The sequence below is a fragment of the Pygoscelis adeliae genome, unplaced genomic scaffold, assembly GCF_000699105.1.
Source record: "Pygoscelis adeliae isolate BGI_AS28 unplaced genomic scaffold, ASM69910v1 Scaffold85, whole genome shotgun sequence".
NCBI lineage: Eukaryota > Metazoa > Chordata > Aves > Sphenisciformes > Spheniscidae > Pygoscelis > Pygoscelis adeliae.
In genome coordinates this window covers 6,223,949-6,243,298 of record NW_008824900.1, presented here as the reverse complement: position 1 = coordinate 6,243,298, position 19,350 = coordinate 6,223,949, and the positions used below count along the sequence as shown (strand labels likewise).

Sequence of the window (19,350 nt, the reverse complement as noted above, 5' to 3'; positions counted from 1 at the left end):
TTCTTCCTTTCCATTGTTTAAACCATTTGGGCCACTGTGGTGATGGTATTTTGCTTCTAAGTTCCACTGAAAACCAAAATTTCGAGATTTCAGACTTGTTCTCCTTGAAGTTCTCAGTTGTTGAAATTGTTGCAAGATATAGCCAGGCTATAATTCTGGCCTATTTGAAGTTTCCTTATTCTTAGTGTGATATCAGCTCTATTTGGCTTCACAGTAAAACCACATATTTTAAACAGAGCAAGCCTGTTATCATCAGAGTAGATAGTTAAACAAGACAAGACAAAACTGAGAGAAAAATAATAATTTTAGGTACTAATATGCCCTCTTTATTTCTGACACAGAAATCCCTTTGCAGAAAAAGAGGCAAGCACTGCTTGTCTCATCTGCTTTGGAATGGTCTGATCTTTAATGAATTTATATATGTCTGAACCAAGAAATTGGCAGACAGATTGAAATAAATTTTTCTTGCAGTGATATCTCTGAAAGAAATATAAGCATTGTGAGGATGAATATTGACTGTATAAGTAGGTTGTTTTGTTTGTTTGTTTTAAATCTAGGCCTCGTGAAATAGGTACATGCAATTCTCAGATATGCAGTTGGACTCCTCTGCAGGTCCTGAATGATGACTCGGATGTTCTATTTCCTGTCAGTGCCGTTGGCTCTTACTCCCAAGCAGGTAGGCATTTTAATTTACTGAATTCCAGCAAATTTTATAACAGAATTTCTAACATGGGACAATGGTAAGAAGTAATGGGATCGTAAGGATGTGGGAGATACTGCACAACTGGGATGGGAGGTTCAATTAAAATTTATTCTAGATCTGAATCAGAGTTCTCCATTTGAGTAGTTATTTAGTTGAGGAGGATTTATCAATGTCAAAATAAACCAGAGTTTTGTTGGGATTATGCTGTGGTCTTGTATGGTATTCTATTAATGTTTAGGATGGTTGAATAGAAAGTATCCTTATTCGTTTTCTAGATGTCACTAAGCTGGAAGAAGCTGCAAGTGTGTTTGAGAATTTGGATTCAAATTAATCTTGACAGATTGGAGAAAGTATCAAATATTGGATGCAGTTCAATAGAAGCTGTTATCTGTTTATATACAGGATGAGGAATGATTGGCTAGGAAATACTTCTTCGGAAAAGGACATGGGAATCATAGAATTATAGAATGGTTTGGGCTGGAAGGGATCTTCAAAGATCATCTAGTCCAACCCCCCTGCCGTGGACAGGGACATCTTTCACTAGATCAGGTTGCCCAAAGCCCCGACCAACCTGACCTTGAACACTTCCAGTGATGGGGTATCCACAACTTCTCTGGGCAACCTGTTCCAGTGTCTCACCACCCTCATCCGAAAAAAAAATTCTTCCTTATATCCAATCTAAATCTACCCTCTTTCAGTTTAAAACCGGTGCCCCTTCTTCTGTCTGTCACTGCAGGCCATGGTAAAAAGTCTCTCTCCATCTTTCTTATAAGCCCTCTTTATGTATTGAAAGGTTGCAGTAAGGTTTCCCTGGAGCCTTCTCTTCTCCAGGCTGAACAACCCCAACTCTCTCAGTCTTTCCTCATAGGAGAGGTGTTCCAGCCCTCTGATCATTTTTGTGGCCCTCCTCTGGACCCACTCTAACAGGTCCGTGCCTTTCTTGTACTGTGGACCCCAGAGCTGGACGCAGTACTCCAGGGGGGGTCTCACAAAAGCGAAATAGAGGGGGAGAATCACCTCCCTCAACCTGCTTGCTATGCTTCATTTTATGCAGCCCAGGATAAGATTGGCTTTCTGGGCTGTGAGCACCAATTGCTGGCTGATACCTAATTTTTCATCCGCCGGTATCCTCAAGTCACTTTCTGCAGGAGACCCACTATAGTGGGACACAGGCTGATAGTGAATTAACAGTGCCGTGCTTCTACAGTAAAAGCACACTTCATACAGACATGCATAAATGAAAGTGTCATTTGTAAATTTATGCTGAGTTGGCTCTGATGTGGCTTCAGCTGCAGTATTGTATGCAGTTTGGGGTACAGCACTTCAAGAATGATGTGGGACTATTTGGAGAAGGTCTTGAAGCAAGCAATGAAAATGGTCAAAGATATGGAAAAGAAGACCTGATGCTTTTCCAGTATCTGTATTGGTACCAAAAACAAACAAAAAACTTCTGTCGTGCTGCCCCCCCTCCCTCCCAGCGAGTTAATATTTTGCTAGCTGTTTACAAAACATTGCTTTTATAAAACTTTGGATATGTATTCTCATTTAAGTGACCACTTAAAAACTTCTCAGTGGCATTCAAATAATGTTTTAATTGTAAAATAGTTCATATTTTTTGCATATACATTATATGTGCCGAGAGTTTAAATGGACTGTTAATTGAAGGCCCGTGAAAAAGTGCAATTAACTTCTCTAAGTTCGGTGATAAGTGATGTGAATCGTAAAATAGTGCTGTACTGCCCTCTGCTGTATTTTAAGACACATACCTCTTAAGAAATGCCAGTGGTTCAAAAAAAAAATGAAGTACATTTTCATTTTTTTTCTTGTGCTCTCACATTTTTCAATTTATGAAGGAATGAATTTAGAAAACATTATGTAGTTTGTGGCATAGTGTTCTCTTAAATTTTATACAGAAACTGTTAGAAAAAGTCCATAGATCTTTAAGTGTTTGCTGACTGCAACAGATTGAAATTTGAAATAGAATCATAGAGTGGTTTGGGTTGGAAGGGACCTCTAAAGGTCATCTAGTCCAACCCCCCTGCCATGGGCAGGGACAGCTTCAACTAGATCAGGTTGCTCAGAGCCCCGTCCAACCTGACCTGGAATGTTTCCAGGGATGGGGCATCCACCACCTCTCTGGGCAACCTGTGCCAGTGCTTCACCACCCTCAGCGTAAAAGATTTCTTCCTTGTATCTAGTCTAAATCTGCCCCCCTTTAGTTTAAAGCCATTCCCCCTTGTCCTGTTGCAACAGGCCCTGCTAAAAGGTTTGCCGCCATCTTTTTTATAAGCCCCCTTTAAGTACTGATAGGCTGCAGTAAGGTCTCCCTGAAGCCTTCTCCTCTCCAGGCTGAACAACCCCAAGTCCCTCAGCCTTTCTTCATAGGAGAGGTGTTCCATCCCCCTGATCGTTTTCGTGGCCCTCCTCTGGACCCGCTCCAACAGGTCCATGTCTTATGCTGAAGGCTCCAGAGCTGGATGCAGTTCTCCAGGTGGGGTCTCCCCAGAGCAGAGTAGAGGGGCAGAATCCCCTCCCTCGACCTGCTGGCCACGCTTCTTCTGATGCAGCCCAGGATATGGTTGGCTTTCTGGGTTGCAAGCACGCATTGCTGGCTCATGTCCAGCTTTTCATCCACCAGTACCCTCGAGTCCTTCTCGGCAGGGCTGCTCTCAATCCCTTCATCCCCCAGCCTGTATTGATACCAGGGGTTGCCCCAACCCAGCTGCAGGACCTTGCATTTGGCCTTGTTGAACCTCATGAGTTCCTATTCATGGGGGGGTATGTGGAATGGGAGCTTGCAGTTGAGTTGTGGGAGTTAGTAGCGAGTCAGACGTCACAAGGCATCAGGAGCTAGAGCTAGGGGTTTGTAGCTGAAATCAAAAGTCAGGAGACCAAGCCAAGACACAGTACTGGAGACAGATGACCAGAGAGGACAACAATAAGTGTAGCAGGGGCTTACTTTTATTAAGGAGATACCAAAGACCCTTGTTTCATCTTGCTTCATCTCAGAACTGTTTTGAAGACAATGTTCAGAGTACTAGAGATGATCAACAACAGGCCCATTCAGATCCCTTCTGGCACAGTATACAAATATTTTCAGTTCTCCTGCCCCTCTTTGTCTTTGTGGTAAACCCTATGGTCCAGCATGCAAGCCAGAACAATACGTCATTGGGCTGGTGAAAGGAATCTTCATCAGTTATAGGAAACAGCAACACAGATTCTGCTGTCTGATTTCAACTTTCCATGCTGTCACTGGGCCCTTCTGAACGGTCCTGAACTGACAGAGTGTGCAGGCAGTCTTCACTAAAAGGCCCATCATGCAACCAAAATGTCAACCAGTTAGGGAGAGTGATACACATGAGTACGGTCACCCTCTCCTCAGCCATAATGACAATTTGATGAGATTGACAGCTGCCTTAGGCAGTTGTTTGCTTGACTTTGGAGGTTACACTTTTGCTAGATGAATGATATCAGAGGGAACGTGGGTTAGCTGTTTCTGAGGGCAGTTCAGCCCAGTAACTGGCAAGCTCATTATTATTGTAACAACATTTTTGCTAAAACATGCTTAATGAGCTCTTGTAAAATATATAGTTTAGCCCGATATTTTGGTTTATAGGTCTTAATACAGATAAATAACAAGACATATATAGTTGAAATAGATTACAGCATAATCTATAGTATTGTATGTTAATACCAGTGTTTTCAGTTTTAGTCTGTTGCAGTGCTTCAGGGATGTGTCAGGGCATATCATATCTCCATGTACCTAGAGATGAGAAAGCCTGAGTCAAAATTCAGTTGCTTGGAACAAAAATGGAGTATGCATTTTAGGAACTGAGCTTCAGTGAACTCTACAGCTTAAAAAATGAACTTTCTCCTCTGTAGTCGTTCTGACATAACTCTAATTCCCATTAACTTTTTTTCTAGAATTCCTGCTTTTTAAATTCTGTGCTATTTTAGCTCATGATTTTAGGATTGTTTTATGGTAACTTTGTAACCCTTACCTAGCGAGATGCAGAAAATATCAATAAAATGTGATTTTTGTTTCTTTCCACCTGAACTACCTTAATGACAGGCCCAGCAATGCGTATATTTTGATCCTGACAGTTGTGGATCTGTGGACAGACATGTATTGTTCATGCTTCTTAAAAACTATCTTGTCTGTCTGATTCCTGATGTTTGGTGCATAGGTATAAGGAGCCAGAGAAAAGCCATGGTGCTCTGTTGGGAATGCATAAAGGACTGGTGTCTTTGCAAGGTTTCACGTACTGGGGACTAACCACAAATTCTTTTGCTGCAAGTCACAAAAAGATTTGTAATGAGTATCAGATGCCAAGTGGTGGTTAAACTCCTGGGGCTTGCAAAAATAACCTCAGTAAGAAGTCTCTTCGTAGCTTTGTAACATTGTTATCAATGTAAAATGTACATCTAAATTATAATTTAGGAATTGTGCAATACTGATTTTCTTCTAAGCTGATGGCTGTGTTCCTAAGGGACTTTACAATCCTGCTGGCATTCAGGGTTAATGGGCAGAAGCCAACCTTGGAGAAAGAATTTAAAGTGTTTAAAAGCTTTAGTAAAGATGAGTATTTCTGGTTAAAAATGTAACTACCTTCCTTCTGGTTTTTATTTTATTTTTTAAGTACTATTAACTGAAGAAAGCTAATGCTTGTGCACTCTACTTTAGATAACTTGGAGAATGGAGAGGGGCATGAACATGTTCATGCGGTAGACCTCGTTCCAAGAAGATCTGATCTTCCTTACAGGTACATGTCAAATGTTTTTCTTAAAAGAAAAAAATCTTCACCCTGTAGCTGCCAACTTATTATTACTACCTAATGCATAGCTACTCAGTACTAGAAAACAAATTGTTCATCAGGGTACTTTTGCAACTGTTTGGAAAGACAAATGCAAAAGCCTACACTTCCCTTTTTGCATAGTTTCATATATTGAACTTTTCCTGGTTATCTCGAAGAAGTCACGTAGTCATGTCAAATAACAGGCAGACTTAGCCTCCTGGTTTTGAAAGTAGGTTTTATGTTGGTTTTTGTTATTTTTCTTACTGTATTCTCCATGGCCTGTTGATTTGGATCTTTTTGTGTGTATTCTTAAATCAGACTCGCAACAGATACATTAAAGGATAATTAAACGTAAGTTGATTGAATATGGGTGAATATGATGACAATTCTAGTTTCTGGAATGCTGTTTTCTTAAGTTTTGAATTCAGGATTTTGTTTTCATTTATTGATGATATTGTACTTTTATGACTAGAGTGGAAGTCAGTCCTCCAGCTCAAGTGAATACTTTAAGCAATATGTTGCCTTCAGCCACTGTGCCAGAATCCATGACAATTAGTAAGTACTTCCTTGATATATCTGGAGTTAACTTTGAAAGTCCTATAACTCTTTATTTCTATTTTTATTTCAGTAAGATCTGTTTAGAGAGGCATATAGCACTTCATTTCTGATATGCTGGCCACATTAGAAATGACTGCTCTAAAATGATTTTTGAATTGGCAGATCCCAGGTTATGGTAGGATCATTGCAACTGGTAAGACATTAGCTTCTTTTTCCACAGAGAAGCTAATGTCATCCTTATACTATATGTCACTTGAGTAGTTAAATGAACAATAATGATTTAATTTGATTAACATCTTTAAATCTCTGCAAGCTCTGAAAACACTAATGGTTGGTTCTGATGTGATCTTACTTATTGTGCCTGCTTTCATTAATGCCTAGTTGGAAAAATCCCAGACAAACCCAGAACTCTTTCTATATACACTCAGTCTGTGGTTTTGATATGGAAATCTGCTCCAAACATAAATATGGGCTTTCATAAGCAAAAACTTTAGTTAAGATTAAGATGGAGGACAGTCATATTTTCAGTGGTGTTAAGAGTTGAGCTGGACAGGATAAAATAGCCTTTGCTGTAGAAAGAGATTAGTAGAAGCGCAGGCAGTTTGTTTACCCCATCTTTAATCTTTTTTCTTCACACAAACTTGTAGAACAAAGACTTGGTTCTTAAACTGACTAGCTGTCTAAACATGTAAGCCAGTATGGTTTTATTTTCTTCACTGTACAGAAAGTTTTTAACTGAACTGGTGGATATGGCTTTGTTCCTAAAGCCTTGGGGGGTGTGTTTGTCTGTTTCTTTTTATAAATTTAAATATGTACAAATTTTAAATTATGACATTTGGGAAGTTAAAAGTGATGTAGCCAAGATTCTTTTCTGAATTTGATTTATGAAATAATCAAAATGAATGAACCATTAAGATACTCTAATCTCATGTTCTAATGTCATGTTCAGTCAGTATCTGTGTCAACGTATGTTGAAGGAGGTAGACCATGCATTTTAGCTGGGTACTGTTTCAGGCTCTGGCATGGATCTGCTGACTGAGCTTTACAAAGCTGAAAAATCCTTTCTTACAAAGTACTTTATGAAGTGGGAAACTAGTTTGAGACTTTTAAGTGACATAACTGAAGGTGTAGATGGAGTTACTGTTCTTAGTTGCTGTGATACTTTGGTCACTGGATAGTCTCTGCTCATGTTATTACTACAATATCCTTTCGTTCTTACATTTTAATTTTATTTTTCAGTAATAGAATTTTAATGGGAAACTTTCTGGTTCTATTGCACTCTATTGATTTTATTGTTTTGTAGGTGTATTAGGTACCAGTAGGGGCCGCAGTTGGTCTCCTTCAGTTGCTCAGTTAGTTCCTATGTGTAGTTAAGACGGCTATAAAATAGAAAGTAAAGCTTGAGATTTTCAATTCTTGATACTTAGCAATTTGTAAATGAAATGAACCACAGGATCAACAGAAGCATAAATGCTATCATTAGTTTCCCATTTCAGAGAAGGTTTTGGTGGAAGGAAGGGGGGAAGCATGTCAAAACAGTCTATAAACCAGTAGAACACTTAGTAAATAATCTAATTATCATTATAATCAAAATTCATCTGACTAATACATAAGTTAACACCTTTATTATAGCTGATCCCAGATACCTTCAATAAAAATGCTTTTTTCAAGTTTGTTATTGGTCGTAGATTCTCTGTACAGGAAGAATTTAGTGCTATGACAAAGCCAGACACTGAAGCTCTTTTTCTCTATTGCAATTAGCAGAAGAATTATTAAATGGTGAGGCTTATAGCTTGGTTGCATAGCAACTAATTCTAACACATCAGACAAGAAAAATGGAATGCAATAGTGCAGTGAGAAAAGCTGTGAGGTCTCCAGTGGCTAGATTTTTGTGCTTCTTACTTCTGAAGACAAAGCCTGAAATGAAAATTTTTTTTTTTTTTTAATCTATTCTTTTCCTGCTTCCTTTCCAATTTACCAGTACAGCACTAACCTTTTCTCGGTTATTTTGCTATGCAGGCTAGAAAATTATGAGAAGCTGTAATTTAAAATTTCTGCCATTTTAAATGATCTTCCTGAATTTATGTCCCATGCATTTGCAAGGTATAGGTTAACTTAGCAGCAGGTACATCTCAAAAAAATACTAATACCACTCCAGAGAAATACTAATCCATAGAGTTAAGAGTTTCGCTGTGTATGTTAGACATCATTTGAAAACTTGCCCTACTTTACAGATTGTTACGTCTTATAACCAATTTTATAAAGAATTAAGTCTGTCAGAAGTTTTATACTTATGCACCTATTCCATTATGTCATTTTCCAGTTTTTAAAAAATTGTATTTATCTTGTCATATTTGAATCACAGTCAACTTTATGTCTGCTTTAATTATTGTCATTGGAAGATTACATTTTCAGCATTGTTTTACACCAGAAAAATCTGTTCCACCAGCACAAGTCTCCCTGTTTTGTTTTTGCAGTGGAGAAAAAGGAAGCTCCAAAACTTTCGTTTTAGGATGCTACTTGTGTCCTTCTTTACAAGGTTCTTTGATTATAGTGCTATTTTTAGTAAATATTTGGGAACTTAGTTTTTCCACTATAATTTTCCTCAGTTTTTAAAGTTGGGCTTAACCACAAAGGTTAGCAAAGGTTGTAGCATTGTACATTATTCCATATCGATGATCTTAGAGGTCTTTTCCAACCTTAATGATTTTATGATTCTAGGATTATTCCATATTTTTTCATATATTCTTGAGGAAGCCCCCTGTTTTTCATGATCACTGAAGAGCTTCACTGAATAATCAAACCTACATATTATATTTTTATCCTGGCTGTGTAAGTAAATAAGGTGTATGTTTTTGAACTTTCTTTGTCCTCTAAATAGCTTCTGACCTGTTCTGTAACTTGGTTGCTACCGGTCAGTGACAGGTACTAAATTCTTGTGACTTCTCTGAAAGCACAGCTGTGGAAAGAGGGTGTATATATTTCATCACTGAGAAAAAAGCTGCAGTTCATCTTACGGACTTTTTTTGGTCAGGACCCTTCTATACAGTAGAAGGCCAACACTGTATTGTCTGATTTGTTTCCTACTAAAATTTGCCCTATTAATATTGACATGACAGGATTATATTTACAAGATTTTGGAGCACTAAATAAAGTCTTAATAGCCAATGTTCATGCAGGCAGCTTAGGGAGTATGTCTTTAAAGGTCAGACTTCTGATTTAAGATGTAACTTGTCTGCTGGAAGTTTTGTTTGTCTCTGAAAATATCTGTGTAAATTTGCACTCAGGAAAATAAAAAAAATCATTCCTGTAGACTGCTCCCAGCCCACCCTGATATTCTATCTGCAGGATTGCAGAGGAGTGCTGCATGACCTTGTGTACACTGAGAGATGATTTCACTTACAGCTCATTCTTCATAACAGGTGATTGCAAATCATACTTATCCAATCTTTGGCTAAACAGCAGAAGAGTTATGAAACTTATGACTTTTCTGGAGGTTGCTGGGAAGTTGACAGGTGTTTCTTAAAGCATGGCACTTTTTATATATTTCATGCTCTGAATGTGATCTTATAAAAGCTTTATAGAAGCTCGATTTTTGCATGTAGTATGCCAGTCAATTAAAAAATGTTTTAGAGCAAATATTTGCTTTCAACAAATAAAAGATAATTTTTGGTGTTTTAAAAAGTGAGGTTTAATATGAAAAATTTAATTAGCATATTCCTTGATTTTTGTTATCTTTTTTTACCAATAAGGAAAGACCTGGTTTGGAATTATTGGTTTGCACATGGGAATCCTTTTTTTAAGAAGTTGTTGCAAAAATATCTCTTAAGATTACATAATTTGAAAGACCTCATTAGTTATCTTATTATATCTGTCTTTATGAAACTCTGATTGTCACTTGAATTTTAAATATGTTGGTGTTGAAGGCTGATCCTTAATAACAGTAGTGTATCTCTTTCCATTAATGTTACTTTACAGAATATAAATGACATATCAAACACAAAGCAGTTCAGAAGTAGGACGTAAACTCTAACATCAAACAGTTTTCTGAAGTGGGTATACTTGGCCATCCTCCCACTGTTTTATTTAAAAAAAAAAAAAGAAAAAAAAAAAAAAAAGAGGGGGAGAAAGATTGAGGTTGCAAAGTCCAGAAGTCAGAAAATGCCAGATTTATGGTTGCTGCTACAACCCTGATTTTTTTTTTTAATTTATTTCTTTCTCTAACCCACGCAGTGAATGAGACATAAGTCTGCTGAAAAAATTAGGTTATGATCATACACTGATCTCAGAGGCAAGCATAACACACAGACAAAAGCTTATGAACTGTGGCTGTTCTGGCAGATTTGAAGTGAACCTGCTGCAGTGTATGATACTGGATTTACTTTGTTTGCATTCAGCTGACTGTTCTGACATGCTGCTAAAATTTTTCAAGAAGCATAAGTGAGAGTAAGAAATTATGATTTTTGAAAGTTTTGAATGTTATGCGTGAATTAAATAGAATGGTGTCCTTTTAGTTCTATTCAGTTGCTTGCATCAAAAGATCATGAAATTAAAGTTTCTGATTTTCACAGAATCTTGCTTTCATGCTCTGCTTACTTATGTGTATGTGTTGGAGAGGGGAGTGAGAGAAGATGGGATTTCAACATTCTACCCATGCAAAAGATTCTGGGTGGAATAAGGGAAAGAAGATTAAGTTATTAGGCAAGTTAAGGTTACAATTTGAGTAGGCTGGTAAAATTGGAAAAATTGAGACAATTTATAATAGCTTCACTGTTTAAATGCTAATAAATCAGTACACATTTAAACAGACTGAGTATGCATGCAGGCAATTATTGTAGAGTAGTCACCCCAGCATAAGTGCAGAACCAGCACTGCAATAACTTGTCTGAGTAGCAACGGCTTTAATTTATTCAGAGTTGGAGAAATAATAGCAACTAACTCAGATTGCGCATTATCATATTTTAATGACACTCTTGAAATATTTAAAATGACATTGGCTTGATGCTTTCTTGAGGAGGATTCTGAATTCAACTATATAGTTAAAGATCTTTATTTTGTTGTAGAGTGTTACTGTACTGAAAGCTTAATATGGATGTTTTTGGCTTGTGTTGTACACTTGTACAAGGCTTGAACACATTGGATTATTCTATTTTCCTCATCCTTAGAACAATTTTTTATTTCACAGGTAGGCTGATGGATTGTGGTCCATTATCACAACACTGTGTATTATTTCTTTCAGGACTGTTGCAACCCACCATTTTCCACTGCCAAAAAACCCCACCAACAAACCACAGAAAAACCCAAACAAAAAACCCTCAAAACTGCTAACCTTTCCAATCTGCCCTCAAAGTGTCAGTGTCTCATCATGACCAAAAGAATACTAAGTGTGTTGAGTTTCATGATCACCAAGGTTGATGTTTTATAGCTAAATATAATACTTAAATCTTGGAAGGTACGGTTTGGTGGGGTTCCACCCCACCCCCAAATAAATGCTAGTCAGTAGAAACTATTATAAACCATCTTTCGAAAAATAGTCATGAAAATAATGGAGCACAGCATATTTTGTCATATATAATCTTTCCATTAAATTGCAGTAGTTACCTGGTCACTTCAATGCAATATGAACTTTACTCTTGCCAAAAAGAGTATTCCTCTTTTTATTCCTCATCCTTATTGACTGAAAAGGTGTTCTGTTCTGCCCTGCCTGCTTTCTGCTATGTGCCTTGTGCCAGCAACTGTATTAAACTCAACAGTAAGATCACTTGGCAACTGCTTGTCTGAAAAGTAGCCCAGCAGAAAAAAAAAACAAAACCAAACCAATTTTGAGCTATTTGAGGATCAGTTCCTGCTAGGACACTGTGTGTGTATAAACACCAGTACCAGAACAAGGGAGGTGGTAGCCATGATGGGTAAGGCAAGCTGGAATGTCCTTTTTCCTGAAAGCACAGCCTTAGGAGGACTGACTAAAGTAGCCATGTAGTCACAGCTTTGGTTTTGAATGCAAGTAATATTATTGAGGGATAAAGCAGAAGTGTGCAGATACTTTTTTTTTTAATGTCTGTTAGTATTTAATACCCACAAATTTCACTTTTGGCTTTTCTACAAGATTTTTTTTTTTTTTTTTGATAGCTGTATAGAGAACTCATTTAAAGATGCTAAGTTACTGTAGAAAAATAATTATTATTTCTGTGCTGAATTAATGGAGTGCAAAATCCTTCTTAATGACCTACTGAAATGTTTCTTGCTAATGTCAATTAGTTCTCAAGCTGTAATGTGGAATGAGTAGGAAAATAATTGTCTACTTTCTCCATGGCCAAAGAAGCAGAAATGTTTTGGAAAAAATCTAGCATGAAGAAATTGGATTGGCTAATTTCAAGCAATATGAGACCCCTGCCGAATCCTGCAAGGGGGGTTTACTAGCAGATTACCAATGCCAGACTGGAATTGTGGTGTCTGCACTGACTGATACATTTGATTGACATAGTAAAAACTTCCATGTTTTGTCCACTACTAGAGTTTGGCAGACTTAATCTGGTCCACAGGACAATGTTAAGTTTTTTTTGAACTGGCAAAAATTTCTGTAACTATAGAAAATATTAGGAAAGATATGGGTAAATCAGTGAACTGAATGTAAAGGGGAAAAAAATTGTTGAATAGCTTTGCTTACTTGAAGAAATTACGTAACAGAACACCAGTTCTGTTAGTGTGTTTTCAGTAAAAGCACAAAAAATTTGCTGACATCTGCTTTGAATCCTTGCGGAACAGAATTGGCTGACTTATTATATATAAACATAGGAGCATTTCATTTAACTGTTGGGAGGGATGTTTTAATATAATTGTGTCCCTGCAGAAGCTCTCATTATTGGTTAACATACAAGAAATTGTTAATGAAATTTTTTTAAAAATCTAGTTTAGGACATGTATCCATCCTGATGTTTGCTAGAAGACATTCAAATCTTTGAAGACCTGTTGTATTTCTTGTATTCATGCAAGATCTGGAAGTCAGAATCTGTTTTAGATTAGGTGATTAAGTCCTAATATTTTTCTGTAAATTTATAGTAAATAGTAATAGTACAGCTGTACAGTTATATGGTAAAACCTTTATAATAGCAGAAGGACCCCAGGGGAGGCAGCGCTTTGAGCTGACACTTTTCTGTATGGTATTCAGCTACTCTGGTATCGGTGTTAAACCTAACCCTAAAGAAGTCTTCTAAAATTCTGTCATAACTTTTTTTTTTAAATTTTTATTCTTGATGTAATGACAGTATTTTTTAAGGTATTTATAGGAAATAAAAAGGTTTTTATAGGAAATTACAAGATTCAGAAATCCCATCATCTTTAAGACAGTCTTTAAAACTGCGCTTGACAAGAAATGCCATGAAGAAGCAATGACATTCTCTCTACTCTGGTCTCACTGTAATAGTAATATTTCCTGTGCCAGAATTTATAGCAAGGAAAACAAACAATTTGAAGAAGTCAAACAAGTAACAGTGTCTTTCATTAATATGCATGTAGTGAAAAGGTGCATTGTCCCATACGTCTGTGATTAAAGCAAAACAGCTGCAGCCACAGGCAAACTTGTAAATGTTTGTATTAAAGCCAGATGCAGACTAATTTGATTTGATCAATACTTCTGATACTGTGTTAAATAATAACATTTTTGAAAGACTGCTCAAATTAGTGATGAGATTAAGAGCATTTTTATGTGCTTTGCTGAATAGCAAATGATGTTGGCATCATCTTAAGTGTGTTGCTGAATTAGTGCCACTATGTACATGACTTTTAGATCTGAAATGAGCAAAAATACACACAGAAATTCATCTTTTTTGTCCCTTCTCTTTAGATGAACTTCGTCAAGCCATTGTGGCCATGATGAATAGAAAGGATGAACTGGAAGAACAGAATAGGTAGTTTTCTTTTTCTAGTCAAGAGGCACTATAATTTAAAAAAATTTGTTCTTTAATACAAGCTGTCCTTTGTGTAAAGCTATGCATAATCTTTGTGTAATCTTTTTGATGTATGTATTATTTTTCTGTGAAAGGTAAGCTTAATACTTCAATATTCAACTGTTGATACTGAAGAATAATGTTTGCAGGTCAACTTTTCCCTTTGAACTCGAATCACATATAACTCTTTCTTCTTGGGAGCTTTTGCCAGTTGTAGTTTTTTCAAAACCAAAACTTATAGCCAAAGGATTCTTAAGATCTCTTAAGATAGCTTTCCAAATGAGTATAAGTTTGTCCTTATACAAATATTCAGAAAATTTCCTTTTTTCCCCTTCTGGTGCAGAAGTGATGTAGGATGGCTAACAATGGTACGCTGAAAGTGGCTGTTATTTGTGAGTGTCTTTATGTTCAATTGGGGCAAAACGATGATGTAAATGTAATAATGATAAGTTACTTATTTAAAATGCTATTAAACCTACTTTGTATTTATTTAGTCTATTGGAACACATCATTAGATGAATGAGAATACAAATGTATTCAAGACATACTGTTGTTATGCTGTAGTAGGGCTATTTTGGTAATTGACACTTTTCTATAGCTATTTTATTTTATTTTTTTTAAACGTCGAGAATACCAACTGATCCCATTTTCCTGCCTCTTATCCTCCCCACTCCCATAATTGCAAGTTACTGCCCCATTCAGCTTTGCGTTTTTTGGCAGAAGGACCAGGATGCTTTGGGTTTTACCATTATGCATCATGCTGACCTTTGCTATCTCATCAAAGGTTTTACACAGAGGTCTGTGGCAGTGCTCTCAGTAGAGACAAGATCCCCACCGGTCTCCTGCTCTTGCTAGTAAATATATTGCTTATAGATTATTCCTGACGTGTATGGACTTGCACTGAAGCACTGAAACCAGATTATAAGCTGTTTTCTATAATAAATTCTTTCTGTGTGGTAGTACAGTAGATACCATAATAGGTTGTGCTTTGGGCATGTTGATGAGATTGTAATACAAATTAATAGTAAGCACTTACAACTGTTTTGATTGGGTTCTTTTCCTTTGTATAATCAAATCAGGTGAATTTATTACATTGAATAATGAAATTTTAGGGTGACATTAATGGTATCATTCAGGCAACCTACTCTGTGATTCGTAGAGTATCCTCTAATTACTAGGTAGAGATTGCAGTGTTCTAACAGAGGCTGCTGACTTCTTCCAGATCTCTGAGAAATCTGCTTGATGGAGAGATGGAGCATTCTGCAGTGCTAAGGCAGGAAATGGACAACTGGAGAAGGAAAGTAGCAGAACAGGAAGAGCGACATGCCATGAAAGTCCAAGCCTTGGCACGGTAAGAAGTGCTGAAAGTATCTTAAAAAGTAACAGCAGTGGAACAAGGGAATAAAAAATTTTGCATACAAGAAAAAATCATTTTCAAGTAGTTTAGTTTTCAGAGGAACATAAGTGATTTAGGACTAAAAATCCCATGGACTTTAGTTGAATTTAAGCTGAAAAAAGCCTTTTGGCTTCCAAAAAGCCTTTGGAAGATTTTTCTGACAAATTTAATGGATTTGTGGTTTTTGTTTTGTTAGGTGTTAACAGTAAGTGAGAGTTTAAAGTATTAATAAAACCACCGTTACAGCTCCAGAGGAAAGAATATTAGTAAGCTGAACTTATGACAAGATCAAGTTTAATTTTAAAAAGTAATTAGACTAATATTAAGAAATAGAAGCCATGAAAATAGCAGCAGTTAGATAATGAGACTAGATACAAAGGAATACATGTATGTGTAAGGTAAATATAAGAAGACTTTTCTCTCTTCATATATCCGTTTTGTCCAGTTCTACCTCCCTTCCCTTTTTTCTTTTTTTAATTCATTTTTATTTTACTTGATATTTGGGGGTTTCTTGGTATAGCTGTGTGCCCAGTCTGGAACAAATCACAATATCAAGGTCCTGGGGTTTTTCCTTCTGTTGGATATATGATATTCTTAATGTTGTTGCAGTACCTAGCACTGTCTGCAAACAGTATTTTCCAAACCTCAGATCTGATACAGCTTTTAAATATAAGGGGGCGGGGAGGGGAACAGAAACACCGTGTCAATGTTTATTGTGAACAGACTGATGTTGCTGTCCTAGAATAATGAAACGCTCATTTTAGTAGTGGAAATGGCTTCTTTGGTGCATGTGTAAAACATAGGTTTTTTTCAAAAATACACAAGCTAGATTGTTGGGATTCTAGGTCTTAGATCTGGAGCCAGTGAGGACTTGTTTTGGAGACTATTTAATTTTAATATTACCCTACAGTATTTCCTCAGGTAGATGTCTTGTATAGTTCGACTCTGAGATTAGTATGGGGACCCCTCTCCTCCCAGCAAGTTCTTTCTTCAGTTAGTAGAAATTGTGCCGTGTGGTCCTAGTGTCATTTAAATTGAGTCGGAATATTTTTGTCTTTATTTATTGCTTTCAGTTATATAGAGTATGTCAGTGTCAGCTGCTGCTGACACAGATACCCTTCCGTATGTACCCTCGTGTGTGTAAGCAGTAAAGAATGGATTATCCACCCTCTTCAGTGACATTTCCATCTGATCTGTCTTCCTTCTATCTGATTATTTAAGCATGACTTTGTTTTCCTTGGGCTGATTTTTTTTCTTGTCCTGTTGCCAGGTTTTTCATGGCTGACCACTTTATCAACCACTGTATCAAAAGCAACAGTTGTTGCCAAACAGTATCAACTACCAATTTCTGAAGTGGTGCAACTGCTTCCCCCTAACTCAAGGAAGGTTAGCTGGAACAGGTTGCTCAGGACTATTTCCAGTCAGGTTTTGAATATCTCCACAGATGGAGACTCCACAGCCCCTCTGGGCAATGTTGTTGGCAGTGACCCATTGGCAAGGCTCTTCCTGATGTGGTGCAAGATGCTCTTGTTGGCTTTCCTTGCTGCGAAGGGTGCATTGCTGGCTTGTGGTCAGCTTGCTGTCCACCAGGACTCCCAGATCCTTCTCCGCAGAGGTGTTTTCCAGTCCCCAGCATGTATGAGTGCCTAGGGCTATTCCTCCCCGTATGCAGGACTTCGCATTTCCCCTTGTTGAACTTCAAGGGATTTGTCTGAGTCCAATTCTCCAGCCTGCCCAGGTCCCTCTGAATGGCAGCACAACCATCCAGTGTATCAGCTGCTCCCCAGTTTTGTATTGTCTGTGAACTTACTGAGGGTGCACTCTGTCCCAGCGTCCAGGTCATTGATGAAGGTGTTAAACAACATTGGTGCCAAGTAGGACTTGCCTCCAGTTTGACTTTGTGCCACAGCTATGCTGAAAGAAAAGAATTTTAACCCTCCCCTTGTCTAAATGTGATTTAGCTTAAGAAAGACTTTTGAAGGTAAATGCAGCTGTAATAGTGTGATTTTCTTCTTACAATTCTAAATAAGCGCTAGAGTAACCTATGATGCCTAAGATCTTGGGGATGATTCACATGTATAGTAAACAACAAACCTATCCCAAATGTTAAATAAGATTAGTAATCTGTGCCTTATCACAGAGAGAAGTGTTTGTTTTCTGCATGCGCAGGCAGGGTGCTTAGTGACAATTGTGAAGTACCACAGCTGAAATTCCTATAAGGTTTTTATTGCATAGCAGAACTAGTATCTGAAAATGATAAATATAAAGCTTCCTTTAAAAAAAAAAAAAAGCATTTAGAATGTTACTAATTCTGCTTCTGATGACACATCAAACAGAACTACTAACTTTGAGGGAGGGAGCGATATGCATAAGTGGGTTTGACATTCATGTGATGTAGGGCAATTGAGACAATGCAAATAGTTCATCATTTAATATTCACGTTTCAGGTTATAGGAATTGTATATTCATATTTCTTTGACTCACTTCCCCCACAGTTTTAGAATTTGCAGTGACATATGGGTGAATCAGATATTTGTCATGCACATACCTTTTTAAAGAATAGATAAGGAGCTTTTATAACAAGATCTAAAGAGATGCTCACTTAGACTAACTTGTTATTTTTGAACAAGTTTGTTTCATTTCTCTTATTGCTACAGAGACTGGGTATGTTGTGTTGATTGTTCTTCTGAAAGTCAGTTTACCTTGTCACGTGATAAAAACAGTGTTGGGAGCTGCTTAGGTACAATAAATTCTTGTGCTACTGGTTATTTTGGACTTTGGATGCATTTCTTCAATGATTCATTGCAACTCACTTTCTAGCACGTAAGAAACTTTGCATATAGGTATTTTGGAATATAGGTTTTTCTTCTAAATTCTTTTGTTGGTTCACTTTGTACACTGTAGGTGATGCTGCTGCAATAGTGAGAGTAGTAAAATTTTTTTAATAAATAACTTTTTAAACCAGGAATTTGGGCAAGCTGAATAATTTGAAGAATTTGAAATAACAAAAATTTTGGAAATGCTTTGTAAGTGCTGCATGATACTAGGTGAGTGAGAGGATACTAAGTTTCAGATATTTTGTAATAGTGAAATCTCACTGTTAACCTTGAAAACAATTGATCGCATGACTAGAGTAGAAAAACTTCCTCAATCGTAATATTCTGAACATCTTAAGACAAGGAAAATCATTCAGTAACAATCTGACTATTGTAATTTGATGAACTATTATGCTTTGGATTACAAGAGCTGATATTTATGTGTGTCCCCAAAGCTCTTGTGAAGAATTTGACGTAAGTATCTTCCTGAAGGCTTTGAGAACACAAATTTCAGTGACACATCAGTCAGTGCTGAAACGATTACTTCTGGATATCTGCAAAATTGATTCATTCAGCTGGTCTCCTAGACAAAATGCTAGCTTACTTAGAGAAATCTTCTTGAGTTTCCTAAGTTCTCTTTGAAAAATGGGAAAATTCTTAGGTCATTTTAGTTTCAAGTAGCGGTAATCTCATTCTTCCATGTGAAGTATTTGAATAGCTCTTTCATACAGTTATGATATTGTTTCAAAAGGAGCAGTCTCAGTATTCAACCTGTTTCCTAGCCTTCGGATGGAATAGACTAAATAGACTCCCTAATACCATTTTGTAAACTGTTTTTTGTTGTTTTCCTCCCCCCCCCCCCCCCCCCCTTGTCAATGAGCCTTTCTCAAATTGCATGGACATATTGTGCCAGTGGCTTCTTGGCAATGCTAAAGTTTTTAAATTGAGATTCTTTTTTCTGTATGAAATACTATTACATCCCTTTGTGAGGCAAAGAAATTTATTGAAGTTGACTGTGAAATTGGATAATCTCAGATTGCATATTCTTAGAGTATTCAGAAATGTTGGGGAAAAGCATTTTACAAAGGACAGGCTCTGTAGCAAGAAAAGCAGATAGAAAGAGAAAATGATATTG

The 19,350-nt window shown here is 37.0% G+C and overlaps 1 protein-coding gene across 1 annotated transcript in view; it reads left to right on the top strand.

The window, feature by feature from the left end:
* The window catches only part of SNX29 (sorting nexin 29), a gene marked incomplete at its 5' end in the record, with an annotated part of 133,873 nt that overhangs the window by 19,331 nt on the left and 95,192 nt on the right, over window positions 1-19,350 (top strand). The window contains 5 exons of the mRNA XM_009324816.1: window positions 558-676; window positions 5,388-5,466; window positions 5,972-6,054; window positions 13,901-13,964; window positions 15,226-15,354. Coding sequence (XP_009323091.1) covers window positions 558-676; window positions 5,388-5,466; window positions 5,972-6,054; window positions 13,901-13,964; window positions 15,226-15,354 — 474 coding nt within the window. The remainder of the gene's footprint in view (window positions 1-557; window positions 677-5,387; window positions 5,467-5,971; window positions 6,055-13,900; window positions 13,965-15,225; window positions 15,355-19,350) is intronic.